The sequence below is a fragment of the Daphnia carinata genome, chromosome 10, assembly GCF_022539665.2.
Source record: "Daphnia carinata strain CSIRO-1 chromosome 10, CSIRO_AGI_Dcar_HiC_V3, whole genome shotgun sequence".
In the NCBI taxonomy this organism is placed as follows: Eukaryota; Metazoa; Arthropoda; class Branchiopoda; order Diplostraca; family Daphniidae; genus Daphnia; species Daphnia carinata.
Window position 1 is genome coordinate 3,340,854 of NC_081340.1, and position 27,434 is coordinate 3,368,287.

Here is a 27,434-nt window from a genome sequence, read left to right on the forward strand (position 1 = left end):
TTAAACTTAGCTTGCTCAATTTATATTTATTGTTTTTGCCACCGTGAGATTTGCATTATTCCCATAGGTTTATCGTTTATCTGTAAGTATTCAATTATTATTTATTACACTCTTTGAATTCTTCAAGATTCAAGGAAGAACGTGTAATGCCTGGATATTTTCTGAAGTAATTTTATATTTGTATTTTATTTCACTCGTAGTGGAACCGATCCCCTGACATTCAGCGTGCAACGCCGATGCTCTACCAATGAGCCATGAATCATATGATGTCGAGTTGGCTTTTTTCTAGTCACTTGCGGACTTGCATTTACACTTTGAATAAAACTGAAATGCAATACTGCAATATTCTTTTCTACATTTATTCTGCTTCATTTTTATACATCTATTGAGGTTTGAACCCTAGGTAACATAAATCGCAGCTAAAGTCTCTACCACAGAGCTATGGACCTTATGAAAGCAAAAGACAGATAAACATATAGTTATGAAAGACTGCATAAACATCCTAGACGATAACATATGATATGCGGTAATAAAAATTGTTGATATATCTCGTGGCTCAATGTTAGAGCATCGGCGTTGCACGCTGAATGTCAGGGGATCGGTTCCACTACGAGTGAAATAAAATACAAATATAAAATTACTTCAGAAAATATCCAGGCATTACACGTTCTTCCTTGAATCTTGAAGAATTCAAAGAGTGTAATAAATAATAATTGAATACTTACAGATAAACGATAAACCTATGGGAATAATGCAAATCTCACGGTGGCAAAAACAATAAATATAAATTGAGCAAGCTAAGTTTAAAAAAAGTTGATAAACGTAATGTGTGAACACAGCGAAAACAGACAATGAAAGAAACAAATTTTGCAAAAAAAAAATTTTATAAAAATTTCTTTATTGACAATTCTCTGCACATTAGAATTATTTTTGCAACTTTAAAAAGGCACAATAGCCCTTTCAAAAGTTGCCGTCAACCCAGGCAGGGGGAGACACTGCCTTGTTGACCCACCGGGGAGATTACCCGGTGATTGGCTAAGAGAAGCCGGAAGAAGAGCCGAAGATTTGGAACATTTTTACTGGAGCGATTAACCTTTAGTTCGGATTTGTGGATAGCCACGTCGCCCTCCGTGAACACATCATCGGACTAAGCGGACCCCCACGTCCCCTTTCCGGCCAGAGCCCTCCAAACCTCGGTATATGTTATTTTTATATATACCGTACAGTAGGGGCATGACCCCCTACGGGCTTATTATGAGTCAAGGGGAAACGGGGCTACAGAAAGAAGGGAGCCCAGATATGCACTTCAATTTTTGAAATATTAAATACCATCTGGGGAATCTGAATAAAGCACAGCAATTCCAAATCCTTCACCAAATCATTACAATTTATTCGATGTCCTGCACCAAGCAAAAATCTTTTCAGATCCAGTGTTACTATTAACCTATATCAAGAAAAAAAAAGAACACTGTTAAACATAACATACACATTTTTGCTCATGTGACTTACATGACTTATAGATACTTTGATTCAACGAAGCTTGCGAAAGGGCATACAAATTGCTAACGAATACCACTGCATACTGCTCTTGACAGATGAACTAGCACTCGTAAAACGTTGCATTTTAGATAGCCGTGTGCTCAGTATGATCCAAATCTTTTCCTATGAATAGAAAATTGTTATATAGATTAGACATGGTTAGCAAAAACCAGGAAAAATGCTTTGTCATAAATCGAAAATTATTTGAAGGAAGTTCCTTTCAAACCTAAAAAATCCATGTATGATATTCATCCATGCAACTCCAGCAAAGTCATACTTCTTTAGAGCCATTAAAGTGCCCAGTTTGATCAACATTGTGAACTTAAACAACAAGTAGTTCCTTAGCAAGAAAAAGAAGCAGAATCATTTGCGGCTTCTAGCTGTGACTGAACTATAAAGGAACGATGTTATCGGATTCATTTACGCACGATTATACTTCTCTTTAAAAAATTCACATTACTCCACTACTTTACCAAAGGTAATACGCTTAGTGTTTTTCTAACTGTAGGCCAACTCTTCTATCTTGTAATGCTTCCAGACTTGACTTGATCCCCCACTAAATTCTGGGAACGTAAAATAATAGCTTTACAAATAATACTTTACCAAAGGATAAAAAAAACGAGAAGTACCTAATCCATTTTTGAAGTCGAACTCACACCTTTTCTAGGTTTCCTCACCATACTCAGCTTCACAAGTCTTTAGGCAATATTCATCAAAGCCACATATCCTACTATGACATGGAAAATAATCCTTAATAGTGGTAATACAGTGAAGTTTAAGCACAAGCTTATAGTTAATTTCACTTAACTCCTTTCACTTTCTAATACTCCTTCCTCTTGGTTTTCGAATAACCTTGATGTGATCAAGGAGAGGATAGATAATCAGACTAAGATCCTGAGCTTGACCAAAAGGCTGAAGGTTTTTGGACGCAGGATGGATGAAGCTTTATGAACAAATTCATCTTGCCACCTATGGAAAACATATTGAGCATATTTTACAGCTGCTAATAGTATACAAATATGTACATGCTCACAATCACAGATTCAATTATCTGACATTTTTGGTCAATCAACAAGCTCACACAGCGAGTGACATGGATCCTATTGTAATGAAGTTCTGTTAATATTATTTTAATGGCACTGTACTACAACGGCAGATATAATATGAAAAGAACAGTGAAACCATTACCTAAATTGTAGCTACCAACGATTCGCCTTCGTGAGGAGCTACACAATTGTATTTCTTTCTCATGAGGATTGAGGCTGCAACTTGGGTTTCTTCTGTTGAGGAAGGCGTTGCGTTTCATCTCCATCCAAATTTGTATTCTATGGCGTTAATTCGTGAAGCTCTCTCGTTTTAAAACTTTTTACGGGAAAAAGAATAATTAAACGAATAAAATAACAAACCTTCAAGAGTTAAAAATATACGTATACATTCACGTGTTTCTCACGCAGCACCCACGAAACATCCACATTCTGTTCTCACCCAAATAGTTACTAGTGCTTCCTCTGCCAGATGAATACGTTTTCATTGAAACGTTGCCAATTCGGTCCTAAAAAACCCTACCTCTGTTACAAGTTACAACAACAAAAAACATAATTAAAATAAATTTAAAAACAAAAATATTTTTTTTACAAAACTAAATTTTAACAGAATCGCGTATGTTATACAAAATTTTAAATATGGCCAAAAATGAAAAGTGTGAAGGGCGGCCTCGCCACTTTTGACAAAATCTGCAAAAAACAATACCTCATCAAATTCGACAAAAATCAAACGTCATAACCTAAATGGAACGTTGATTCCGATTAAGTAATGGTTTTTCTGTTAAACCAACCGTTTTTTAAAGAAAACGAAAACAAAGTGGCTGTTTCGGCACCAACTTTTTACCGCTATCGCCATCTGTTGAGATCAATATCGTTAAAAAACGGGGGTGATGGTGTACTATGCAAGTCATCTAGACAGAATCCCTATATAGCAATACTTTTTAATGCTAGCTGTTTGGTTTCTTATTTTCACAATGTGTTGGAAATCCCATGTTTTCCCGAAGTGCATATGACTACTTATGACGACTATATTATTTCCATCATAGATTGACAAAATCGAATAAATGCCGAGTATGGTAAGCAAGTAGCGTACAAAATAATTTGCATGTTACAGCGAACATGTATTCTTTACACAATTGAGAAGAACAATGCTATAAACCATTCCGATGCTAGTTTTTGAAGTGAAATGCCAAATTCAACAAAACGAAATTCAAATGTTAATCAAAATCCTAGCTGACATTTGGACAAATAAGTCAACGCAAGCTACACAAGTAAAACCGCTCATCACATTACTAGCTTCACTTTAATCATTAATCCTATAAGTGCCATCTCTTTAAGCTTAACATATCACTATCAATAAGAAAGCACTTTGAGTGATAAATTCTCACAATTAATTTCACGAACAGCAGCTCTGCAAATGTTCATTAAACTTTCAATTTCGTATTTTTCAGCAGCCTTTAGAAGCGGCTCGTTGGCTGCCATACCTAGAGTTCCAGTGTACATGTAGTTAAGTAACTCTCGGAAGACGTCTGGTTCAACATCGTTAATTTTGATTGTGGTTTTTGCTGCTGGCGTTATCGTTGTTGTGGTCTTAAGGTCAGTTTCTGACGAAGACCTAACGTCACATCCAGCCGCCTCCTCCAGTAGCAAGTCACTAAATAGTGTCGCAAGCGGCTGACTACGGCATGCCACTAACCACGTGTGGGCGCAGAAAACTTCATCACCGACTTGAAATTCAAGGTCCGTTCCCTCTGCTTTCTCAGCTGCCATCCACAGTGATTCACCAAGCTGGGTATCTACCAGTTCGACAGCTACTGTTTCGATACGGGAACGAATGAATACTTCGAAACACACGGATTCGTTAAAGACATTTCCATGGATCACGTTGGCATAGAAGATCTGCAACATGCAGTCATCGTTTTGCCGGTGGCGTTCAACCATAGTTATTACATCATTTTGGCTTCGAAATATAACGTCAAAAACGTAGAGATTACTGTTACACTCAAGACTACTAAAGAAGCAAGTATGAAGACAAGAAACTTTGCCATTTTCGTCCGTACTCGTAGAATAGCGCCAGCCAAACCTAGTCTCCTCCAGAAACTGGAACTTCCCTTTCGCTTCGTTCGATATGCGGTCAGGAAACCGCAGCGTGAAACCTGAATGACTAATCGTGGACACCTCAGATGACGAACTACAAAGAGAAATAAGTTAGTAATGTGAGAAAATATCATAAAATTCTTTCATTTATACCCCATGGGTAACTGTTGTTCTCTCCGTGTCACTTCTAACGACCCAAGTAATTCAATCCAATCAGTCGGTTTCAACGATCCTTGGAGCAAAACCTCACCGAGTTGTGATAGTGTAGCCAATTCATATTTTGCAACGCTTTTCCAGAATTCTTCGGTGTTTGCGGTGGGTAATTGGAACTCGCCCGTGTACATGTACTTGAGTAGAGCTTCGAAAGTATCAGGATTCAAGTCAAGAGCAATGCGAGGTCTACGATTCGTGCAGTCCTCGTCTATTCGTTTCTCCAGCCTTTCGAGTTCAGCAGCGAAAGCCTTGCTGCGTGCAATGACAAGCGATTTATGTGCGGGAAAAATACGATTTTGAACTTTAAAGTCCATGTCTGTAGTTCCGCTGTTTTTTGATGCGGCAGACCAAAATTGATTCTTTAACTTGCCATCTCTCAGTAGGAATCGGTAATTGCAAATCGTGTTAGCAATAAAAACCCGAAACGTCAACGTTTGAGGGCCATGGAGGGTTTTTGCGAGAATTGCTGTAAAAAGCGCTGTCGACTGGCAGCCGTGCTGTATCATATCGATCCATTCGAGCCCGTCAATATGGCAAATAACAGCTTTCATTACAATCCCGGTGTGCTGAATATGATGAGCGAAGAGATTCAGTGTGCAACGCTGATCCTTTAGGTTTTGAATACCCAAACGAATAGCTTTGAGACCTCGGAATTCAATCAAATTCGATAACAAGACAGCTTCTACTTCCATGTCACTCAGTTTCCATTGTATTTCTAGGTAAGGATGACCATCATCTGGTATCACCGACATCACCATAGCTGTTTAGTATCATTGAAGTTTGAAATAAACGAGTTAATATTAACTTAAAACTGGACAGAAGAAAATAGGTAAGCTTACTTGGAGTTTTTGTTTGCGTTTTGTCTTGCAATGAAGTTACTTTCGCACAGTCTGCTAGCTAATGAGACGTCTGAATTGGCTATACTGTCTTCTAAAGAGTGCAGGCCAACATTGAAAGAACAACAAGATAACAGCAGTCGATTCTTTGGTCAACCTATCGAGGTCACGAAGAGCCCAATAATATGCCCCATTCTGTTAACTATATCCATCTTCCTGATGTTTTCTCAAAACACTTCCCAGATAAGAGTGAAAGACCTTGGATACGTCAGATACCTCATCATCGATGTCAACAACTCCAGCTTTGTGGAAACAACTAATAACACTGTAGTGTTTCCTGGCAAGAAATTTGGAATTCCATAATGCCCTTACAGCATATCTCAAAGGATAGCGGTTTCAGTTTTGTGTCTGTGAAGATTTTTGAGGAAGCAAGGCAACGCGTTATTCTGCAAACTAGAAATTCACATTAAGATTTGGGGACGCCGCTTAGTTTACCTTGCAGATTGTTGCTCTTTGCGAATTCACCAAGGGAAAAAATTTTGACAGAAGGCAGAGGCCAATGAACCATCTGTAAAGGGCTGGAAATGATAAGGGAAAGGCGTTAAAAAATTTTTGTTTTCTTCTGTTTTCTAATTGCGAGTAGAACGTCTTGAGTGATAAGGGTACGAGAGCTATGTCATCCATCAAGATAAAAGTTTGTGGTAGTCCAACTATTTTGCGATCCTGTAAATGGTGAAACTTGACGGAGTTGAAATTTGAAACCCTATGGCTAAAACTACGATTACGCGAAAGAAGTAGTATAGCTATGTAAGCTTACCCCAAGCCACAAACTTTTGGGGTGTTTAACGATTTGTACGAACTTGGCAGTTGTTATCCGAGATAACAGATAGCTCGTGATTTGAAGCCTTGAACGTTATGGGTTGGTTCAAACAGTTCGACAGTGTTCGCCTCACCCGCAGTCACTTGGCGGTTATCGTCAGAATCAGCTGTCGGCAATGTTATTCCGGAACTTAGTGTGGCATCCTGTTCTCGTGATATGCTTCCTTGTAATTCAGAGAGGTAAAAGCAAAATTATATATTTCTACCAACTATACTAATTTAATAGATAGCTCGAATACCTGGTGGAAATTCACGTTTTACTGAACGGGTTAGCATTATGCCAGACGTTGCAAAGCGATTAGATATGCCGCTAGCGAGTCAAAACAAACACAAACGGTGATACCAACGTTATGAACTTCAATTTGGTTTGGAAATGCTGTTTGGTTTAAGGTTATTGCGTACCGCTGGACAAAATCCATACGCGCACCTCCGTGGAGATCCAAGCGCAAGCCGTCACAGACCTGATCGGCCGTCTTATTCCAGGACGTGCAAATGAATTCGATGTTACGGTTGAGTCAGGCCTGCCCGGAGAAGAAAATGGATACTTCCAGGTTTTTGTTGTCTATTTTACCTTTCATTTATCTTCTTCGTTCGACGCTGTATATCTTCTGTAAAATGATCACCTTAAGACAATGTTTGTGTGCCACTTAATTGCAGATCGAAAAGGTCGCAGGGAATGCAACAGTTGTCGTTCGAGGATCCACTGGTGTAATGGCAGCATGGGGATTTCATTACTATTTAACTCAATTCTGTCATTGCCAAGTGTCGTGGGATACAGACCAGTTGAATTTACCTGCGGATTTACCCGACGTCTCAGTACGGATCACTTCTTTAGATAAGTATGGTACTTTTGTTTCTTCGCGTTAAAAGCTTGAGGAAAGACTAACAGGTTAATTACAAACATTATACAGATTCCGTTACTATCAGAACACGTGTACGGTAAGCTACAGTTTTGCTTGGTGGCAGTGGCCGCGATGGGAACGTGAAATTGACTGGATGGCAATGAACGGAATTAATTTGCCTTTAGCTTTTACCGGACAAGAGGTTATTTGGCAACGAGTTTATTTGGGACTAGGCCTAGTACAGGCAGACCTTGATGAACATTTTTCTGGTCCAGCTTTCTTTGCTTGGTAAATCGATTCCATAACTTGGTACTTTACATTCCATTCCACGGGCTTAAACCAAAATCTTCTCTCCAGGCAACGAATGGGAAATTTTCGAGGATGGGTATAACTAGATTTTCAGATTAATGTGTTTTCGCATTAAGTTTCATTTTAATAACATTTGAAAATAGGGCGGACCTTTAAGCGATAATTGGCACCAAGCGACTCTTGCACTTCAGCACAAGATATTGGAGCGAATGCGGGCCTTTGGAATGATTCCTGTTCTTCCAGCATTTGCTGGCCATGTTCCACGCGCCATGGAAAGGTAAATTTAATACTTTATCCTGTTTTCGACGGTACGATTTGAGCAACTTAAACTATCCCAACAGGGTTTATCCTAATACAAATTACACATACCTCACACCTTGGGTAACTTTCGAGGACCAATACTGCTGGTGAGTGCCAAAACTGATATTTTTGTGTCAATACTCACTGATTGGAGGTTTTGCAATGCACTCTTCCTTAAATAATTTGCCAGAACACCATGCTTTAGTCTAGAGAAACATCCACCTGGAAAGAACCTCTACGGCTATCAGCAATACATTTAAGCTGCTTCTAAAATTAAAAAAAATACATATAAATTGGGGTTTGTTTGAGAAAAATGATTTAACTTAAGTATTACTTCAATTTTACAGCCCATTGTTTGTCCAGCCCACTGAACCACTTTTTACTGAAATTGGCACAAGATTCATTCAAGAGGTAAGCTGGAATTTACTTACATTAATAAAAGTAGGATAGTGGACGTAGTAAAAGACTGGCGTAACATGCACGTGGTAACTTCAGGGTTTAACAAACCATTGTAACTTTACATATCAATTCAGAATATTTAGAAGTAATTTGACACACTGCACTTTGTTTGAATTTCGACAAAGTAAGAGGGGAAAAATTTATCATCACACAAACCAAAATGTACAGAACGATGCGACAGTCACTAACATTTAACTCTTGTCTTGATTGTCTCAAAACCGGTGTCTTGGGTGTCGTTGTGTGGTCCCCGCTTCCCTACCCCCGTTACCGCCTGTACTGTAATACAATGAGTTCATTGTGAAGCCTCTGCTAGCTGGTGGCAATTGCCGTTCGAGATTCGGAACAATAATTTACTTGAAACTTAAAATATATTTTATGGTAATTGTAGATGATTTCTGAATTTGGAACGGATCACGTCTATAACTGCGACGTTTTCAACGAGGTTAAACCCACCCAGTCAGATCCCACATTTGTGTCTTCAGTCGGAGCTTCAGTTTACAGTGCCATGGCAACAACGGATCCTGACGCTATTTGGTTCTTTTAAAATTATTATTATACCTTTTCTCCTTTTTCTTTCTCTTTTAAAAATTTTTATTTTAGTTTCAACGAATGTCTCTTTTCAATCATGGCTATGCAACTCATATTTCACCAATTTTTATAGGTTAATGCAAGGTTGGCTGTTCAAAAGCGAGGCTGAATATTGGACACCGGAATTGTCTAAGGCTTTACTCACTTCCGTACCCCAAGTAATATTTTGAATTTCTTCATCGTAAAAAAAAATCTACCATTTTTTTAACTTTGTAAAGGGTCGCATGTTGGTACTGGATTTGCAAGCAGAAATCAATCCGCAATATATTCGGCTTGAATCTTTCTACGGCCAACCTTTTGTGTTCTGCTTGCTGCACAACTTCGGAGGAGCATTGGGTCTCAATGGAGCTATTCCTACCATCTCTGATGTAATATTTATTGATTTAATTCACAAACACAACGTTACAGTTTCCATGTTCATGCGAAAAAGCGCGTCATTGAAGCAAGAAATTTCCCCAATTCGACCATGGTGGGAACGGGTCTAACGATGGAGGGTATTAATCAAAACTACATCGTCTACGATAAAATGCTTGAAATGGGCTGGAGGAATCAAGTTCCAGATCTCAACCAATGGTACAATTAATTCAAGCATGCACATACTATTTTCCTCTCATCATTCTGTCCGTATCAGGTATGACGAATATACCGTGAGGAGGTATGGAGTAGATAGCTCAGAGATTAAATCTGCTTGGCGAATGTTACAGGTAAACTACGCTCAACTAAACGAAAAGTATTGTCACACCACCATTGATAACACTATAAAAAAATTTCTGATTTCATCGCATGGTCTACGCGCAAAAGACAAGCGTTTACAATGATACATCTGGCCGCTCTTTCCATGGCCAATATCTCTTAACCAATCGACCAGCACTGTTCAAATTTCCATATGTAAGTAGAGACGACGTTTCATGAAAGTCTCTTTTACTCCCCGTTGTTACTGTGCTGTTTCATACATCCCTATTTTAAAAAGATACGTTCATTCGGAAATATTTGTCTTCTCTCCAAATTTTACAGATTTGGTATAATTCAAGTGACGTTATCTTGGCATGGGATTCCTTTATTGCCAGTGCGCTGACCGAACCGTTATTGTCTGACGCTTCCAACTTTCGCCACGATGTTATAGATGTGACGAGGCAAGCAATGTCGGAAATTTTCAGCCAACTTTACGGTCGTCTATTGGTAACCTACTGTGACAAGAATGTCACTGCTCTTGGGTAAACACGCTCTTAATTCATTCGAAATTACTTTTTCAGTTTCGATTTTCTATTCACGTTTTAATTAGAGAGGTTGCACGTCAGATGATTGATTTATTACAAGATCTGGACGAGCTACTTCAAACTGACCAGAAATTCCTGTTGGGAAAATGGATCGCCGATGCTAAATCTTGGGGAGTGACTGAAGGGGTAATGATTTTACTCATATTCTATTGCTGCAACTCAACGTAACAATCTGCCACGGCGCTTGAAACGCATATTTGACATCTCACTGTTTCCAAACAGGAAATTCTACAATACGAATGGAATGCTCGAAATCAAATTACTCTTTGGGGCCCGCGAGGCGAGATATTGGATTACGCAACAAAGCAATGGGCTGGTGTCGTTGCCGATTATTACAAGCCTCGATGGGAAGTTTTTATTCGAGAACTTGAAATTGCCATCGAAGAAAACCGAACTTTTAATAGTACAGCTTACCAATCTATGGTTTACAATGCTGTAGAGAAGCCGTTTACGTTCAGCACCAAAATTTATCCGGATGTAGCAACAGGTGAGTCAGCCAAGAGAATCATAGCAACGAATTTGCTTTCACTACATTCTCTAATACATTTTTCGACAAATTTTAACTAAACAGGTGATCCGGTTGTAACGGCGGCGATATTTTACGACAAATGGAGGAATGTTTATCAGTTCGGTAACGATAACCCAATCGGCGACTGTGTGACACTCGAGGAAAGAGAAGATGATAGGGGAGACGAAGAAAAACGTTATTTTTATTTCGTAGAAAATTCTGAAATATAATAGAAATTTCCCACTTCGGCTTCTCGGAAAGAAAAAGAACTGCGCAACTTGCATTTGCATATCAGTTGTTGCAGTGTATGCTTGTAAAGAATCAATTGTGAGAGGTCTCTAAACACAATTGGCGTATCAATATCGAAATTTTAGTATTGACTTCTATCTATACATACAGTGTACTATTGATTATTCTTCTTTACAACGAATTGTCAAAAATACATAATTTTTCACGTTTCTTTAAATTTTTTTTGGGATATTGTTAGTTCGAGATATCAACACGGCGGATAAGGATCATTGTATTTGCTCGTTTCAAGTATTTAGTAAACTTTAGGACCTTTCATGTAAGTTCCTTATTGTTCTGTTTGTTCTAAAAGCAAGGCCCACATGTAAACAATCGTACTACAGTTCCACGGCTAGTGGTTCATTCCATTCAGTTGGACTTGGATGCGCTTAGGAGTAGGCGCTTTTATACTCGATCCTGTGAGATGTCGTCCGACCGCAGTTCAAAGTGTCTTATTACCCTGATGACATTTCTCGCTTTAATTTCCCAAAGTAAGAAACCATTTTGCGTACCTTGCATGAGGACGATCGTTCACCAAAATCCACATAGTAGAAACAATATTTTAAAACTCGTACAGGTTTCGGAAATTTGTGGGATAGGACCCAAACTCCGACCTCCACGGAAATCCAATCACAAGCAGTGGCCGACCTCATTAGCCGTCTTCTTCCGGAGCGGGCACAAGAGTTTGATGTTAAAGTAGAGGCTGGTCATCCAGCAGAAGAAAATGGATACTTCCAAGTATGGAGTGGTAGATGGTTGAATATGAGAAAATAGAACTCAATAATTGTATTGGCCTTATACAGATTACCAAAACGAGAGAGAACGCTACGGTTTTCATTCAAGGATCAACCGGTGTAATGGCAGCTTGGGGATTTCATTTTTATTTAACTCAATTTTGTCGTTGCCAAGTTTCCTGGGATGCAGATCAGTTGAACTTACCTGATGTTCTACCAGAAGTCTCAATGCGAGTCAACTCTCTAGACAAGTAAGTTGTAGTCTTAGCGAGTATAATCAAATTACACAGGTTACAACTGTTGATGGTACATGGGCGTTGTGTGTAGGGTTCGGTACTATCAGAACACATGCACATTCAGCTACAGTTTTGCTTGGTGGCAGTGGCCGCGATGGGAGCGCGAAATAGATTGGATGGCCATGAACGGAATTAATTTACCTTTGGCCTTTACTGGGCAAGAAATCATTTGGAAGCGGGTTTATCTAGGATTCGGCCTCGAAGAAGAAGATCTTGATGAGCACTTTTCCGGACCGGCTTTCTTTGCTTGGTAAAGTGAATCATAATTAACAATGAACGTACAATCATTACGCAAATTCCGGTTGCCTAGTGCCTAAAATGTTTTTCTGATAGGCAACGGATGGGGAACTTTCGTGGATGGGTAAATATCATAGTATCAAGTTGCCTTTAGGGTGGTATATATAGTCTGTTAAATGTGTTTAACGCAACAGGGTGGTCCGCTGAGCGATAACTGGTTGAATGAAACGCTTGTTCTTCAACATAGAATACTGGAACGGATGCGAGCCTTTGGAATGATACCTGTGCTCCCAGCATTTGCGGGTCATGTTCCTCGCGCAATGGAAAGGTTTTACGAGAGCCTATGATTAACTTTATATACTGCACTATAGCTATTACATTTTTAAAATTTTCTCGTAGTGTTTATCCTAATGCAAGTTATACGCGTTTAACGTCTTGGCTGAATTTCGAGGACAAGTATTGTTGGTGAGTTTCTTGAACCTTGAACGCCATAAATGTTTATATCGCATTCACTCCCAAATGTTTATCTTAAAAAACGTCCCAGTCTGTTTTTTTTTCATAACATTCTTATCGCTTGTTATCTTCGCAGCCCCTTGTTCATTCAGCCGACCGACCCGCTGTTTACTGAAATTGGATATCGGTTTATGGAAGAGGTAGGCCACCCGCGCTAGCGTAAACTACAGTACTTAAAGGCTAGAAGTTTACGTTGCCAAGTCTACAAAAAGGTCAAGTTTTCATGCTAAGCATTAATTAAAATTATAAACCCTATGGCTCGTAGATGAACCTGGAATTCGGCACGGATCACGTATACAGTTGCGACGTTTTTAACGAAGTGCGACCTACGTCGCCCGATCCCGGCTTCATTTCGTCAGTGGGTGCTGCGATTTTCAATGTCATGTCAACAGCAGACCCTGACGCCATATGGTTTGTTATTTACTTCTATTAAGAATTTTTTTCTTTAATCTTATAGTTGCGTTGGCTACGTTTTTATGACAGGCTAATGCAAGGCTGGTTGTTTAAGCATGACGCAACGTACTGGACTGCTGACCTAGCAAAAGCTCTACTGACATCTGTACCCCAAGTAAAAAAATGAAGATAGATTAGAAGGCTCCTTTGTTTTAAGGTAAAATTTTCTTTTATCAAAGGGACGGATGCTGGTCTTGGATCTTCAAGCAGAACTGGATCCACAGTACATCCGGCTCGATTCATTTTATGGCCAGCCATTTGTGTTTTGTTTGCTACATAATTTCGGAGGAACTTTGGGTCTTAATGGAGCTGTAACTACACTCGCTAAGGTAATAGCTTACAAGATCTCTCATAAGAAAAACGTTTTAACTATCCTTTTTTATGTGCGAAAAAGCGGGTCGTTGGTGCAAGAAATTTCCCCAATTCAACTATGGTAGGGACAGGTCTGACTATGGAAGGGATTGATCAAAACTATGTCGTTTACGACAAAATGCTTGAATTGGGTTGGAGGAGTCAAGTTCCAGACTTAAATCAGTGGTACGTTTCACTCGGGAAAACCGAAAGCAGCTTTTGTTTTGCAAGAAGTGCCCGAATGTCCGTTAATTGTACTTTAGGTTTGACGAGTATACCGTGCGGAGGTATGGGGTTAACAATTCAGCGGTTATGACTGCCTGGAGATACTTACAGGTGAGAAATACTTACATTGACCCTGACATTTTTTGGCATTCCGTTAAGATTGTTGAAGGAAATGCCAATTCAAAGTTAAATTGCTGCAGCGGTCTGATAGATGTTGGACTCATAAATGCTGTATTCATATTTAAAGCGCTAACATGTCTCATTTGAGTTCACACACTCAATTCTCTTTTTTCGAATATACGCAGCGGAGCGTGTATAACGCATCGCACGAGATGACCCGTAATAGGTACATTGTTCTCACTCGTCGACCTAGTCTAGTCTTCAAACCACCACCACCGGTAAATTTTCTTCAAATATATTTGATCTCCTTTCTGCTTTTCTGTACGTTCTTTCTCTATTTTCGAAAATAACAAAATTGTATGCATACGTTGCTGATGTGGAGCTGTTTGCACGCCAGCGATCCACCTGATGTTTCGTTTCACACTTCTGATCACCACTCTCTGCCTCTCCGTTTGTAAGTAGACGTGACATTCGAACAATTTACCGTCCTTTCTTCCGCTACCTTACGCATCAAGATTATTTTCATAATGCCATAATAAGACGTAACAATTTTTCAAATATTTCATTTCAATACAGATGTGGTACAGTCCTCATGACGTAATTTTAGCCTGGGACGCATTTGTTCTCGGTGTACAGACCGAGCCATCATTGATGAACGCATCCAACTACCGCCACGACATCGTTGATCTGACGAGACAAGCACTCCAGGAAATGTTTCACCTGTTATACAACAAGCTCTTGGTCGTTTACATTGAGAAGAATGTTACCGCTATCGGGTATAGTTTTATTTCTTGCTTCAAGAAATTTAATTCAAAGATTTCCCTCCCTTTTAACCGACGGATTCAACGTTTAATTTTTGCCAGAGAAGTTGGACACACTATGATTGATTTATTGCAAGACTTGGACGAGCTACTACAAACAGGATCTAAATTCCTCTTAGGCAAATGGATCGCCGAGGCTAAATCGTGGGGGATGACAGAAGAGGTAGTAAAACATACTACACTTCAATCCCTAACGAAAGTAAACTGGTGTTCTTGTGTCTTTTAAAGGAAAAGCTGCAGTACGAATGGAATGCTCGAAATCAAATCACGCTCTGGGGCCCTCGAGGAGAGATTCGAGACTATGCAGCGAAACAATGGGCAGGTGTTGTAGCTGATTACTTTAAGCCTCGCTGGGAGCTGTTTATTCAAGAAATGCAAACTTCTCTGAACGAGAAAAGACCATTCAACAAAAAGGCGTTTGAATTGGCAGCGTTTGCAACCGTTGAAGAACCTTTCACGTTTAGCACGAAATTTTACACAGATGAACCGATAGGTAAGACATGATGTGCTGTTATAATCGACTTATAGTCTCAACCTAATCACTGTTCTTTTTATGTTTCAATGTGTAAAGGAGATCCGATAGTTAAAGCGGCGACGCTATACAGCAAGTGGAAGAAAATCTACCAGCGTGACATTGTGAACGTATCTTCAAACTTTCAACAATTGAAATCTGTTAAACGCCTCCCCACTACCAGAAGTAAACAACGCAAACAGCAATTAACGAGTACTAGCACCGCTTGGCCAACTATCACAGTTCAATAATTACGTAAAACTGATTTTTTTTAGTAACAAACCCATACAATACGTCGACCCGATACACATCGATGTGTTAACGTACATATAATCTCACCTGATAATAGCCACAATAAACATATGCTAGTCGTATCAGTAATCTATGTTTAGCCATTTTTTCTTCAATAAAACATGTCACTAATGAAGGCTCCTAACCTTAGCACTAGCGCAAGCACGGGAATACAACATTCTCTTAAACTAGCATAGGTTATGGGAAAAATCAATGGGATGTGGTTGATTGACGTTATCACTTATCAGTTTGGTTTGTTGATAACACGCACGCTTTCTCAGCCCGATGGTTACGTGACGTCCGTGCACTGGATCAGTCATCGTCGGAAAAGCAAACTGTTTATATTCGTTCAAAGTAGTGAACCATTTCGAACGTAACAACCGTCCAGTAATCATGGGGACTCTTTTAGGACACATGCTCCCAGGCTCCTTTTTCATATTATTCGCGATTTGGTGGCTAATTTCCATTTCCCGAAGGTACCGGTCATAAAACATTGTGTTCTTTTCCTTTAGTTTTCAAAGTTTCTTTAGCCCGTGTTTGAATTTCTTCCATGTAGATATTACCGTTCTCAGTTGTCACGTCATGGAGAAGACTACAGGAGTAGTACGATGTATACCAGTGCATGTCTACCGAGAGTCCCCATGGAAGGCATCTTAAAGATAGTTGCTACTTCGATAGGAATAATAGGTAAGACCAAGCGAAGTGTTTTTACGTAAAAGATAACAAGTTATTTCTGTCAACCCGTCTGCATTGATGACAATGCAAGTGTGAGATAAAGGTAACCAAGGAAAACAATGACTAATGGCTCATTTGTCTATACGGAGAAAGATCAGAGTATGTTTGGAAAGACGTGACGAATGAGCAATTCTTTGATTTTAAGGTGAAACGGCGACTGGATTTGAAAATGGTCACTGGACACATTGGGGCAACGCCCAGCACATTTCAATGTTCCTTTTCTTCGGTAACTTGCGTCTAACATCAACGGAGGAAGAGTCAAAATGACGTTTTTAATTCATATCCGATTTACGTATGACAGGTTTTACCGGTGTCGTTGATGTCCTCTACTTCTACAAAGTCGATATTCCACCTAATCTCGACTACGCTGCAGCTTTCCTGGCGTTTGGAGTCGAAGGATTCCTATTCGGAAACCATCTTCATGGCAGGTCACACATGGACGTTATGGTTCGTTGTTCAACTTCTAACGCTTCTGTCGACATTCATTTCATACGAAAAATATGACTTTCTTGATAACTAGGTCCACTTGTATTTGTTTTACGTCATCATAGCCTGCGTGATATGCGTCGCATTAGAGGCTCGTTATAGAGAAAGTGTCACGATTGCTTTGGCCAGAACATATTTCACTTTTCTCCAAGGAACGTGGTTCTACCAGATCGGATTCATCTTGTATCCTCCAGGTAAAATGGCTCATTGGGATCAAGAGGACCACGATCAAATGATGATAATCACCATGATCTTCAGCTGGTAAACAATCAGTTGTTTAGTTATCCACTTCGGTGTTATACCTTTTATCTTATACGACCAGGCACTGTGCGATTGTGGTTGTGATTATGTTCTTCGTCGTGCTCCTTGTTGGCAAAATGGTCAAGCGCGGTACCACCGCAAACGACTTCGTCCGCAGTGACATTCAATATAAAAAGGTTGGCGCGAATGGCTTGAATAGTACTGAAAGCTCTCGGCCGATTATTTCGAATAGTTCCAGTATGCGACAGGCCTTTGACGAGACTAGTGAGGATGAAGTTTAATGATTAATTAATCAATATATGTCAATCCTAAACGAGCTATTTTTACACTGTCCAACTCTTTCAATGCTTACAACGGTTGCGATCAATAAATTCTTCAAGCTTTATAAATAAACTGTTGTGAGCTACCACAATTTCCAAAAAAAGAAGGCTTTCTTTATTCCTACATTCGTTGACGAAATGTTACAGAGGGCGGATCGGACTAATGACTGTATTAGGCGCGCTCTTTAAACCTTCGAACGAGACAGGATAACAAAAATTCTACACGGAACAAATTTCAATAATTTTGCTATATTTTTTGGGTTTGTACGGAAGGTTTTCCTTTAATCAGATAAGTACACGATGATATCAATAGCCAAGATAATTGTTTTTCTTCAGCAGTGAACGTTGGAACCGACCAGATGGCCTCTTCGGAGCTGTGCGTCTTTCAGCAGGAGGAGTGAGTTCGTCCACCGTGACGGTGTACGTCAATGTGTAGTCTGCCTCCGTTCTCCAAACATCATCAATCGCGGTGTAGGATTCATCGACGGTGGTGTATCGCAAAAACTGTGGAATTCCATCGAGGAGTGCTACGCCGTCCGGAGTTGGATTACTAAAAATGATTTAAAGAGCAATGATGAACGGATACAAGAACAACGTATTTGGAAAGGTCTTACCCATATATGACGAAATTTGTCCAGACTTGAAGCATTTTCATCGAGTGTTCAGTTTCACTATTATTGAGACCGGGTGGTATGGACGGAAATGGATAAATGAACAGGTAAATCAGTTCATCGGCATGGCTGACACCTAAAATTATCAATCGTCACACAACTGGTCATTCTACTCAACGCTATTTGCTGATCGAGAAAAGTGGGTATGCGAGTTACCATGAGGAATAGGAGGTGGGTTTGCAGCGAACAGATAGCTGAAAATGGAATTTCTTCCTTCGTACTCGAAGGAGTAGAAGAACGCGTCAGGGTTGTGTTGAGACACGAGTTGTGTTGTCTCGTACGTGGGTCCTTTCAAGAAGAGCACGCTGCACATCTATTGGAGTTTGAAGATATTTGAAAAACAAATCTTAAGACTTTGCCAATCAAAAGCTTCAAACAAAATGTATGTTTACGTCTGTTAGTCCGGGTATCATTGATGTGAAGTTACCCATTACGGCTGTACTCAAATATTTTTCTGTCAACTGAGCGGCCAGTTCACCAGTAGGATCATCAATATCTGTTAGATACGTGAATCGGTTTGAACATTTCACTTCTGTCAATATGAAATTATTTTGTCAAATACTTACGCAATGCATTCAGAAGAAGTGGGACTAAATCATTCGCCAAGAACTCCTCGTCTTCAGTCAAATTATTGGGTACCAAAAAATCGTTGTACAATACTGTTATAAAGAGCAGAGCATAAATTTTAGTCCATTGAAATCAAGAAAAGAAAGAAACCTTACTTCCCAACACTAATGTGCCTTCTTGTTTGTTTGCTCCGAACCTATTAATTTCGGAAAGTATAATTAATGCCATAAAAAAGAACAATTATCGTGAGTAAGGTGCGTTCAAGTAAACACTCATTCGGCTCTAAGGTTGCCAAACACCTTCAAATTTATCAAAAGCGGATTATGAAAGAGGTAGTACTGCTCGCTTACATGGTAGGGACATTTGCAAAATTTCCCGAACTGTAAAGCTCACGAGGGTCGGACTCGATAATCCGTTGTGCTCCAGCAACCTGGATGACAGGATTTGAACCGCTAAATCCAAGACCACCATTGAACCTTTCCTCGGCCTGGAAAAAAACCAAAATATGGGATCAAATAAGCACGGCTGAAGTAAGTCCCAACGTTATCTTTTTCTGGACAGTTTTGTTTACTATTTACCGCAAAGTCTAGATAAGCTTGGGTGATAGTTTTTGCGTCAACGTTCTGAACACACGTGAGTAAATCTTGGTAAGGTTCTAGCGGACATCCTGACATTTCAGCAATCTTCAGGGAAGCTGCTTTGCCTCTTCCATCGCGATCAAGGGCCCACTCAGCTAGAACAGATCCGCTCTCGCCAATAGCATGTCGGAAAAGCCCTATGAAAAAGAAGTGTTTATACAAAATACAGATGAAAAAATGAATTTAAGATGTACCTCTTGCTTGGGGTGCCAAGAGAAGAAGTGAAACGCTAGCGCTTCCAGCGCTTTCTCCTGCGATGGTGATTTGACTAGGATCTCCACCAAAGTATTGGATATGTTTGTTGACCCAACGTAAAGCTTCGATTTGATCGAAAATAGCCGCATTGCCAGGAACATCGTCCGTATCAAAGGAGAGGAAACCTAACCCACAAAAAAGGAAAAGGCTTAATTTACCTTTTCCTCATATCGGTTCATGATAACGCAATCGTACCAAGTGGACCTAGACGATACTGAATTGCAACTAAAACGATGTCGTGCTCCATGTATCTGTTAGGTAGATATTCGAGTGCATGGCCAAGAGAAAAAGCTCCTCCATGGATCCAGACCATGACGGGAAGAAGCATATCGGATTCAAACGGCAACTAGTGATATAGAACCCTAATAAAAACCATGGCTAAACATCATCTGAATTTTATCATTACTTGTGGTGTGAAGATGTTCAAAGAAAGACAATCCTCGTTGGCCGCTCCAGGCTGAGGGCATCCTGCATTATTTTTGGTAGTCTGTTGAATTTCATCCATGGGGTAGGGAGCTTTCGGAACCGGTGGCTAGACATCAAAATGACATAATTTTCCATTATGGCTTCTATGTCTATGGTGTACTCACCAAAAATCGATTTGCAGGAGTGGGCATTTCCGCGTAAAATACACTGCGAAACGCGTAGAACGAACGCTCAGTGTAAGTCGAGTTTTCGATAGTACCGTTAAGAACGCCATAGCCAGGCACTTCGAGGATGACTTGCGAAGAAACCTCAGCTACATAATGGCCGGCCAACAGGAAAACGATGGGCAACAGAAGCGACTTCATTTTTTGCTGCGAGAACTGAAGTCTTTAACTAGATGTTTCATTTTTGTTTTTATAGCTTTCCATACGTCTATCTTTGGAACGAATGGGCGTGGTTTCCAAGCTATTCACATTATATCGTAAAAAAAATGTGCTTTGACGTTTTTCATTTGTCTGACATAACTCGATCGAGATTGCAGCAAATTGTGAAGTAATTAAGTAACAGACTGGAGATCTAAAAATCCCGATTCAAATTTGTAAACATTTCGTAATTTTGAATAAAGCCTACACACTTAATGTTTTATGTATTTATGCTGGTCACATTGTTGTTTGTTTTTTTCTCTTGTCCAAACCGGATTCCGTTTTGGAAAACCTGAATTCTTATCTTTATTATTAGAGTCTGTCTAGTTTTTATCCCGTTGCACGAGCATTTCTTTTCTAAAATTGATCCGTTGCTATTGTTTACATAAGAATATTTACCAACCCGTCTATCCTGGCTGATATGCGAGAAGGGCAGCAAACATACGAAAGCATTATTGAAGCCGGAGACAGACGTACACGGGTCATACAGTTAAAAGTGTTTACGTTTGCTGCAGGACAGTTGTCTTTGTTTCCTTCAGAATCCTATCTACAATATGTCTTTAAGCGAACTTGCCCCGAACGTTAGACACAATTATTAATGCCAAAAAAAACAATTAAACAATTCATTATACTGGAAGTCAATATGTATTTTGCATCAACTTTGCGTCCCTTGCGTTCGAAAGCTATTCATATGTTCTAAGGTATCCAATTGTAATTTAACCTATATTAATTATTGTTCTTGTTTGCTTTGCAAATGCTTAAAGGTATGCGCTTGCAATTTCACAGTGAACCACTTTGAAGCGACAACACAATTATTTTCAGTACACAAGATAATTGGTTTTGCTGGGTAATACATATTCGGACCGTTCAGATTGTCGGCTGGAAGCTCTGCGCTTGTTGACGGGCGGGCTCAATTCATCAACCGTTACGGTGTAAGTTAGTGTGTAATCCATTTCCGATCGCCATACGTCGTCAATGGCGGTGTAGGCTTCATTGGCACTACTGTATCGTAAAAACTGTGGAATGCCATCGAGAAGAGGGACGCCATCGGGAGTCGGGTTGCTAAGATAAACGTGAAAGAAAGTTGTGGATCTATTCGATGAGAGTGGTGTGTTAGCTCTTACCCATATGTGACAAAATTTGTCCAAACTTGAAGCATCTTCATAGAAAGCTCGGTCTCACTATTATTGAGACCCGGTGGGAGGGACGGGAATGGTATAACATACAAGTAAATCAGCTCATCAGCATGGGCCACACCTAAGGTATAATACAACGTGGACAATCAAATAACTTAACATTCTACTATGTACTGTCTGAGGGGAAACTTTACCGGAAGGAATTGGCGGAGGATTTGAAGCAAAAACGTAATTGTAAATCGAATTTCTTCCTTCGTATTCAAAGGAATAGAAAAACGCATCGGCGTTGTATTTGGAAACAAGTTGCGTCGTTTCGTACGAGGGTTCTTTCAAAAAGAGTACGCCGCACATCTATTAAAATTTTTCAAAATTTTTAAATTATTTTTTGGCTAACCCCGAATCACGTCACATGGTTTCCTTAACAACAGATCAACAGCAAATTTGCTTACGTCGGTTAGTCCGGGAGTCATTGATGTGAAGTTGCCCATCACTGCCGTACTCAAATATTTTTCTGTCAGCTGAACGGCCATTTCTCCAGTAGGATCATCAATATCTTTTGTTCCGTTCATCATGAATAAATGTCAATTAAAATATGTTCTACCGTAGAAACAGTTTCTCAGTATACTTACGCAATGTAGTCAGCAGTTGCGGGACCAGATCATTTGCCAGATATTCTTCGTCTTCGGTGAGATTGTTGGGAGCCAAGAAACTAGAGTACAATACTGTTGGAAAAACATAGTGCAAGAATGTAATTATGGGACAAAAGCTAAAATGATCAACATAGAACGTAAAGGTAAGGTAAATAGAGCAAAAGAAAACCGTACATCCTACCACCACTGAGCCTTCTTGTTTGTTTGCACCGAACCTGGAGGCAACGAAAAGTATGATTAATGTGATTACAATAGAAGTATAGCACAAAGTATTGATATTTACATGGTAGGAACAGTTGCGAAATTGCCAGAATTGAATAACTCAAAAGGGTCGGAGTCGATAATCCGTTGAGCTCCGGCAACTTGAATGACGGGATTGGAACCGCTAAAGCCCAGGCCACCTTTCAACATATCCGCCGTCTTGTTAAAGAAGAAAAAAAAATATATAAATTTTAGCAGGGTGCTGCCTACAATAGTGAGATACACTAAAGAAATAAGTTCGTCAAAATCTACGGAATTATTCATTGATTGTACATACTGCGTAGTCTCTGTATGCTTCGTTCAGTACCGCGGGATCGATATTGCGCACACAATCGAGTAAATCTTGATAAGGTTCCACTGGACATCCTGCCATTTCGGCGATTTGAAGAGAAGCTGCTTTGCCTCTTCCGTCACGATCAATGGCCCATTCAGCCAGGACAGATCCGCTTTCGGCGATGGCACGTTGGTAGAGCCCTACAACAATAAATGGTAACAGCTGCTAGATTTAAGGTAAACAAATATTACCTCTTGCTTGTGGTGCCAAGAGAAGGAGCGTAATACTAGCGCTTCCAGCACTTTCCCCTGCGATGGTGATTTGGTTAGGATCTCCTCCGAAGTATTGGATGTATTTGTTGACCCAACGTAAAGCTTCGACTTGATCAAAAATACCGGCATTGCCAGGAACATCATCCGTGTCGAACGAGAGGAAACCTTATCATGGAATGTTCCCAAGATTTAAAATTTTCTATTTTTCTCTGAACAGAAAGAATTTAAGCTTACCAAGTGGGCCAAGGCGGTATTGAATTGGCACTACAAGGATGTCATGTTCCATGAATCTGTTTGGTAGATATTCAAGGGCATGGCCAAGAGAAAAACCTCCTCCATGGACCCAGACCATGACAGGAAGCAGCTTGTCGGATTCAGATGGCAACTAAAGGTAATGTAACTTCGTTAAAAACCATTTCCAGTGTTGTTTCAATTTTGTTTCGTAACTCGTGGCGTGAAGATGTTCAAAGAAAGACAATCCTCGTTGGTTGTATTAAGCTGAGGACAACCAGCGTTATTATTGGTAGCCTGCTGGATTTCGTCCATGGGGTAGGGGATTCTCGGAAGTGGTGGCTAAGCATTAAAAATGGCATTTAGCTTCTTGTACTATGACTCACGTTTATACCTCTACTGACTAAAAATCGATTCTCAGGCGTGGGTTTTTCGGCGTAGAAGACACCGCGAAACGCGTAGAACGGGCGATCAGTGTAAGTCGAGGTTTCGTTGGTACCGTTAAGAACGCCATAACCAGGAACTTCAAGGATAATTTGCGCAGATACTTCAGCTACATAATGTCCGGCCAACAGAAAAACCATGGGAAACAAAAGCGACTTCATTTTGCTGCGACAGCTGAAGCTTTTAGTCGGATGTTTCAATTCCTTTTTATAGTGCTTACGTGGTGTCTATCTTCCGACTGAATGGGCGGAGTTTCCTTATTATTCAAATTTTATTTTTTTTAAATGTTCGAGTGCCCACTGTTTTCTCGCATAATGCAACTTGATGTAGATATTCGAAAAACAATAGAGCTATCAAGAGAAACCAATCCAAATCGACATCGATCCATTTTGTGTTACTGCATAGCAAACGAGTTTTGTAATTTCGTCTCGTCCAAACAGATTACTGCATTGAAAAAACATGAGATAAGAATCATATTTTGTTGGAGAACTTCATGCCCTTTATAGACTGCATCAGCCGTTCCTTTTTTTTCATACTTATCCTTGGCTATTGTTTGTGTAAGGCTATTTGCTATCCCGTCTATCCTGCATGATATGATTGATGTTCAGACAAACATCAGAACGAACTATTTTTAATCAGAGCTAAGAATTGAGGTGATTAGCGACGGTCGGTCTGTTCCAGATGTAAAAAAAAATAAAAAAACAAATGTAAGCTATATTTTATCCAAATATATTGCTGTTACATAGAAACCAATTTTAACTGCATCAGACTTAGTCATTGTATCACGTGTGCTTGGGTGAGCGCTTAAAAACGCTTTAGTGACACGAATTAAAACATGGCTCCAGTTTTTCACTGAGTCACGCACAACCGTTTAAGGCACTACAAGACTAGTTCCAATATGCAAGATAACTGGGTTTATTGGGTAAACATATTTGACATGACCAGGTTGTTCTTTGAAAGCGCTGCTTTACTTGAGGGGAGGACTCAGTTCATCGACTGTTATGGTGTAAGTTAGTGTGAAATCCGTCTCCGATCGCCAAACGTCGTCAATGGCGGTGTAGGATTCAACGGCACTGCTATAAGGTAAGAACTGTGGAATACCATCAAGAAGAGGTACGCCATCAGGGGTCGGATTGCTAATGTAAATGTAAAAAGGAAATTTTATATGCTATTTAACAGTGGGATGTGTTTTGAAAAGTTCTAACCCGTGGGTGACAAAATTAGTCCAAACTTGAAGCATCTTCATGGAAACTTCAGTCTCTCGATTATTGAGACCCGGTGGGATGGACGGGAATGGGTAAACGAATAGGTAAATGAGCTCATCAGCATGGCTAACACCTATGGCAAGAAGGTACAGAAATGAAACAACTAGTCATTCTAAAAGATTTGATCTGTTAACTGAGATAAGGTAAATGTGAATTACCGTGAGGAATCGGCGGGGGATTGGCTGTCAACAGGTAAGTGAAAAGCGAATTCCTGCCTTCGTATTCGAATGAATAGAAAAACGAGTTGGGGTTGTGTTGAGAAACAACTTTTGTCATTTCGTAAGTTGGCCCTTTCAAGAAGAGCACGCTGCACAGCTGTTGTGGATTTTAAAAGATCTTTGGTAAATCTTTGATATGATTCCGAATCACATTGCATGGTACTCTTAAAAAAGTTTTGCTTACGTCTGTTAATCCAGGTGTCATGGATGTAAAGTTGCCCATCACTGCCGTACTCAAATATTTTTGTGTCAATTGAGCAGCCAGTTCTCCAGTTGGGTCATCAATATCTTTTGTTTCGTTTTTATGAAATTTGAATTATCATTAATTGCAACATCGAAACTGTTTCTCCGTGTAGACTACTTACGCAAGGCAACCAGAAACTGTGGGACCAATTCATTTGCCAAAAATTCTTCGTCTTCAGTCAGATTGTTGGGAACCAAGTAACTGTTGTACAGTACTGTTAGAAAAAAAAACATGATACAGCATTATCACCCAATATTGCTAAAAACATCTAAAGCGGAATTTACTTCCTAGCACAAGCGAGCCTTCTTGCTTGTTTGCTCCGAACCTATTAGCAGAGGAAAAGGAAGTTAATAAGGAAGAAAAACAAGTGCTTTTAAAGAACAAAAGTGAGAAAACTATATGTTTACATTGTAGGAACCGTCGCAAAATTGCCGGAATTGAGTAACTCAAAAGGGTCGGACTCGATAATCCGCTGTGCTCCAGCAACTTGGATGATGGGATTGGAACCGCTAAAACCAAGACCACCGTTCAGCCTATCCTCTCTCTAGTTTTAAAAATATGGATTAGTGTAAGTATTTTAAAACAAGGATAGAAGATGACCAATAAACTATCTGCTAAATCAGCTGTACGTAATTGTTATTGATTACTTACCGCATAGTCTTGGTACGCTCGGTCCAGTACTAAAGCATCAACGTTCTGCACGCAGGTGAGCAAATCTTGGTAAGGTTCCAATGGGCATCCTGCCCTTTCAGCGATTTGCAGTGAAGCCACTCTGCCTCTTCCGTCGCGATCAAGGGCCCAATCAGCCAGAACAGATCCGCTTTCACCGATGGCACGTTGGAATAGCCCTACAACATGAAATGGTAACCCCAACAGCACTTAAGTCTAAAACAGGAAACAGTTTAAACCTCTTGCTTGTGGGGCCAAGAGAAGAAGAGAAACGCTAGCGCTGCCGGCGCTCTCTCCCGCGATAGTGATTTGAGTCGGATCTCCTCCAAAGTATTCGATGTGTTTGTTGACCCACCGTAAAGCTTCGATTTGATCGAAAATGCCAGCATTACCAGGAACATCGTCCGTGTCGAATGAGAGAAATCCTTATGGTGGGATGTTTCAGAGATGTTTAGATTGTTCAATTTTTCCCCGGATAAAAAATAATTTCATCTCACCAAGTGGACCAAGGCGGTACTGGATTGTAACTAGGACGATGTCATGCTCCATGTATCTGTTGGGAAGATATTCGAGGGCATGACCAAGAGAAAAACCTCCGCCATGGATCCAGAACATGACAGGAAGAGGCGTGTCGGATTCAAATGGCAACTAGTGGTAAACAATCTTGTTAAAATACTGCGAGCTTTCACCCAAGTTTTACCATTACTTGAGGTGTGAAGATGTTCATAGAAAGGCAATCCTCGTTGGCTGCCCCAGGCTGAGGACATCCTAAATTGTTATTGGTGGCTTGCTGGATCTCATCCATGGGAAAGGGTGCTTTCGGAATTGGTGGCTAAATAAGAAAATTGTATTTAGTTTCCTCGACTGTTACTTTTTGTTTGTATTCTACTCACTAAAAATCGATTTAGAGGTGCGGGTTTTTCAGCGTAAAAGACGCTGCGAAATGCATAGAACGGCCGTTCAGTGTACGTCGAATTTTCAGCTGTTCCGTTAAGGACGCCATAGCCGGGTACTTCGAGGATGACTTGCGAAGACACCTCAGCCACAAACTGGCCGGCCAACAGAAAAACGATGGGCAAGAATAGTGACTTCATATTGCTGTGACAACTAAAGTCTCTAATTGTATGTTTCATTTCTTTTTTATAGGTTTACATACGTTTTATCTTTCAGACGAAAGGGCGGAGTTCTGAACTGTTCACGTTGCATCTTTAGGAAAAGTGTTGTGATGCTGAAAGGTTCTTACCATGCGCTAAAAATCGATG

The 27,434-nt window shown here is 40.0% G+C and overlaps 7 protein-coding genes and 2 long non-coding RNA genes across 10 annotated transcripts; 3 read left to right on the plus strand and 6 right to left on the minus strand.

Moving 5' to 3' along the window:
* Positions 1 to 1,531: 1,531 nt before the first annotated feature.
* Positions 1,532 to 3,038, minus strand: LOC130703008 (uncharacterized). Of its 2 annotated transcripts, XR_009004507.2 has the most exons (7): positions 2,946 to 3,038; positions 2,728 to 2,864; positions 2,573 to 2,639; positions 2,169 to 2,508; positions 2,013 to 2,102; positions 1,766 to 1,930; positions 1,532 to 1,662 (listed from the first exon to the last, which is right to left on the minus strand). It is a non-coding gene; the product is annotated as an uncharacterized LOC130703008 (long non-coding RNA). The 2 variants fall into 2 exon arrangements; XR_009004503.2 differs by having other exon boundaries at positions 1,766 to 2,102.
* Positions 3,039 to 3,874: 836 nt separating this feature from the next.
* Positions 3,875 to 6,662, minus strand: LOC130700769 (uncharacterized). The gene is made up of 4 exons (XM_057522760.2): positions 6,546 to 6,662; positions 5,732 to 6,466; positions 4,833 to 5,652; positions 3,875 to 4,773 (listed from the first exon to the last, which is right to left on the minus strand). Exons 3-4 carry the CDS (start codon positions 5,648 to 5,650, stop codon positions 3,936 to 3,938), a joined length of 1,656 nt encoding a protein of 551 aa, XP_057378743.1. The 5' UTR covers positions 5,651 to 5,652; positions 5,732 to 6,466; positions 6,546 to 6,662; the 3' UTR covers positions 3,875 to 3,935.
* On the plus strand, positions 6,656 to 11,348 carry LOC130700715 (alpha-N-acetylglucosaminidase-like). The gene is made up of 18 exons (XM_057522705.2): positions 6,656 to 6,787; positions 6,998 to 7,158; positions 7,265 to 7,446; positions 7,519 to 7,737; positions 7,807 to 7,834; positions 7,902 to 8,035; positions 8,100 to 8,165; positions 8,406 to 8,469; positions 8,906 to 9,051; positions 9,179 to 9,263; positions 9,324 to 9,473; positions 9,536 to 9,678; positions 9,737 to 9,809; positions 9,907 to 9,993; positions 10,120 to 10,319; positions 10,388 to 10,508; positions 10,605 to 10,869; positions 10,954 to 11,348. The coding sequence occupies exons 1-18, from the start codon at positions 6,724 to 6,726 to the stop codon at positions 11,118 to 11,120; spliced, it is 2,355 nt and encodes a 784-aa protein (XP_057378688.1). The 5' UTR covers positions 6,656 to 6,723; the 3' UTR covers positions 11,121 to 11,348.
* LOC130700889 (uncharacterized) lies at positions 7,005 to 8,049 on the minus strand. The gene is made up of 3 exons (XR_009421942.1): positions 7,909 to 8,049; positions 7,231 to 7,840; positions 7,005 to 7,169 (listed from the first exon to the last, which is right to left on the minus strand). It is a non-coding gene; the product is annotated as an uncharacterized LOC130700889 (long non-coding RNA).
* A 199-nt stretch (positions 11,349 to 11,547) lies between the features above and the next one.
* On the plus strand, positions 11,548 to 15,799 carry LOC130700704 (alpha-N-acetylglucosaminidase-like). The gene is made up of 18 exons (XM_057522694.2): positions 11,548 to 11,666; positions 11,753 to 11,913; positions 11,979 to 12,160; positions 12,237 to 12,455; positions 12,539 to 12,566; positions 12,637 to 12,770; positions 12,842 to 12,907; positions 13,032 to 13,095; positions 13,221 to 13,366; positions 13,439 to 13,523; positions 13,588 to 13,737; positions 13,803 to 13,945; positions 14,023 to 14,095; positions 14,290 to 14,382; positions 14,681 to 14,880; positions 14,968 to 15,088; positions 15,154 to 15,418; positions 15,497 to 15,799. The coding sequence occupies exons 1-18, from the start codon at positions 11,600 to 11,602 to the stop codon at positions 15,685 to 15,687; spliced, it is 2,388 nt and encodes a 795-aa protein (XP_057378677.1). The 5' UTR covers positions 11,548 to 11,599; the 3' UTR covers positions 15,688 to 15,799.
* Positions 15,800 to 16,037: 238 nt separating this feature from the next.
* LOC130700805 (transmembrane protein 45B-like) lies at positions 16,038 to 17,567 on the plus strand. Its single transcript, XM_057522795.2, has 6 exons — positions 16,038 to 16,203; positions 16,284 to 16,414; positions 16,608 to 16,688; positions 16,764 to 16,909; positions 16,983 to 17,209; positions 17,271 to 17,567. The coding sequence occupies exons 1-6, from the start codon at positions 16,121 to 16,123 to the stop codon at positions 17,488 to 17,490; spliced, it is 888 nt and encodes a 295-aa protein (XP_057378778.1). The 5' UTR covers positions 16,038 to 16,120; the 3' UTR covers positions 17,491 to 17,567.
* A 226-nt stretch (positions 17,568 to 17,793) lies between these two features.
* Positions 17,794 to 20,474, minus strand: LOC130700724 (cholinesterase 1-like). Its single transcript, XM_057522717.2, has 12 exons — positions 20,251 to 20,474; positions 20,067 to 20,192; positions 19,856 to 20,006; positions 19,600 to 19,785; positions 19,346 to 19,542; positions 19,118 to 19,254; positions 18,923 to 18,963; positions 18,767 to 18,859; positions 18,593 to 18,696; positions 18,357 to 18,513; positions 18,144 to 18,276; positions 17,794 to 18,079 (listed from the first exon to the last, which is right to left on the minus strand). The coding sequence occupies exons 1-12, from the start codon at positions 20,449 to 20,451 to the stop codon at positions 17,836 to 17,838; spliced, it is 1,770 nt and encodes a 589-aa protein (XP_057378700.1). The 5' UTR covers positions 20,452 to 20,474; the 3' UTR covers positions 17,794 to 17,835.
* A 739-nt stretch (positions 20,475 to 21,213) lies between these two features.
* On the minus strand, positions 21,214 to 23,964 carry LOC130700854 (acetylcholinesterase-like). The gene is made up of 12 exons (XM_057522841.2): positions 23,737 to 23,964; positions 23,549 to 23,674; positions 23,336 to 23,486; positions 23,081 to 23,266; positions 22,833 to 23,029; positions 22,578 to 22,714; positions 22,469 to 22,509; positions 22,274 to 22,366; positions 22,094 to 22,197; positions 21,839 to 21,995; positions 21,633 to 21,765; positions 21,214 to 21,570 (listed from the first exon to the last, which is right to left on the minus strand). Exons 1-12 carry the CDS (start codon positions 23,935 to 23,937, stop codon positions 21,327 to 21,329), a joined length of 1,770 nt encoding a protein of 589 aa, XP_057378824.1. The 5' UTR covers positions 23,938 to 23,964; the 3' UTR covers positions 21,214 to 21,326.
* Positions 23,965 to 24,669: 705 nt separating this feature from the next.
* On the minus strand, positions 24,670 to 27,300 carry LOC130700746 (cholinesterase 1-like). The gene is made up of 12 exons (XM_057522731.2): positions 27,066 to 27,300; positions 26,879 to 27,004; positions 26,670 to 26,820; positions 26,412 to 26,597; positions 26,155 to 26,351; positions 25,911 to 26,047; positions 25,788 to 25,828; positions 25,625 to 25,717; positions 25,444 to 25,547; positions 25,200 to 25,356; positions 24,982 to 25,114; positions 24,670 to 24,912 (listed from the first exon to the last, which is right to left on the minus strand). The coding sequence occupies exons 1-12, from the start codon at positions 27,264 to 27,266 to the stop codon at positions 24,744 to 24,746; spliced, it is 1,695 nt and encodes a 564-aa protein (XP_057378714.1). The 5' UTR covers positions 27,267 to 27,300; the 3' UTR covers positions 24,670 to 24,743.
* Between the last annotated feature and the right edge of the window lie 134 nt (positions 27,301 to 27,434).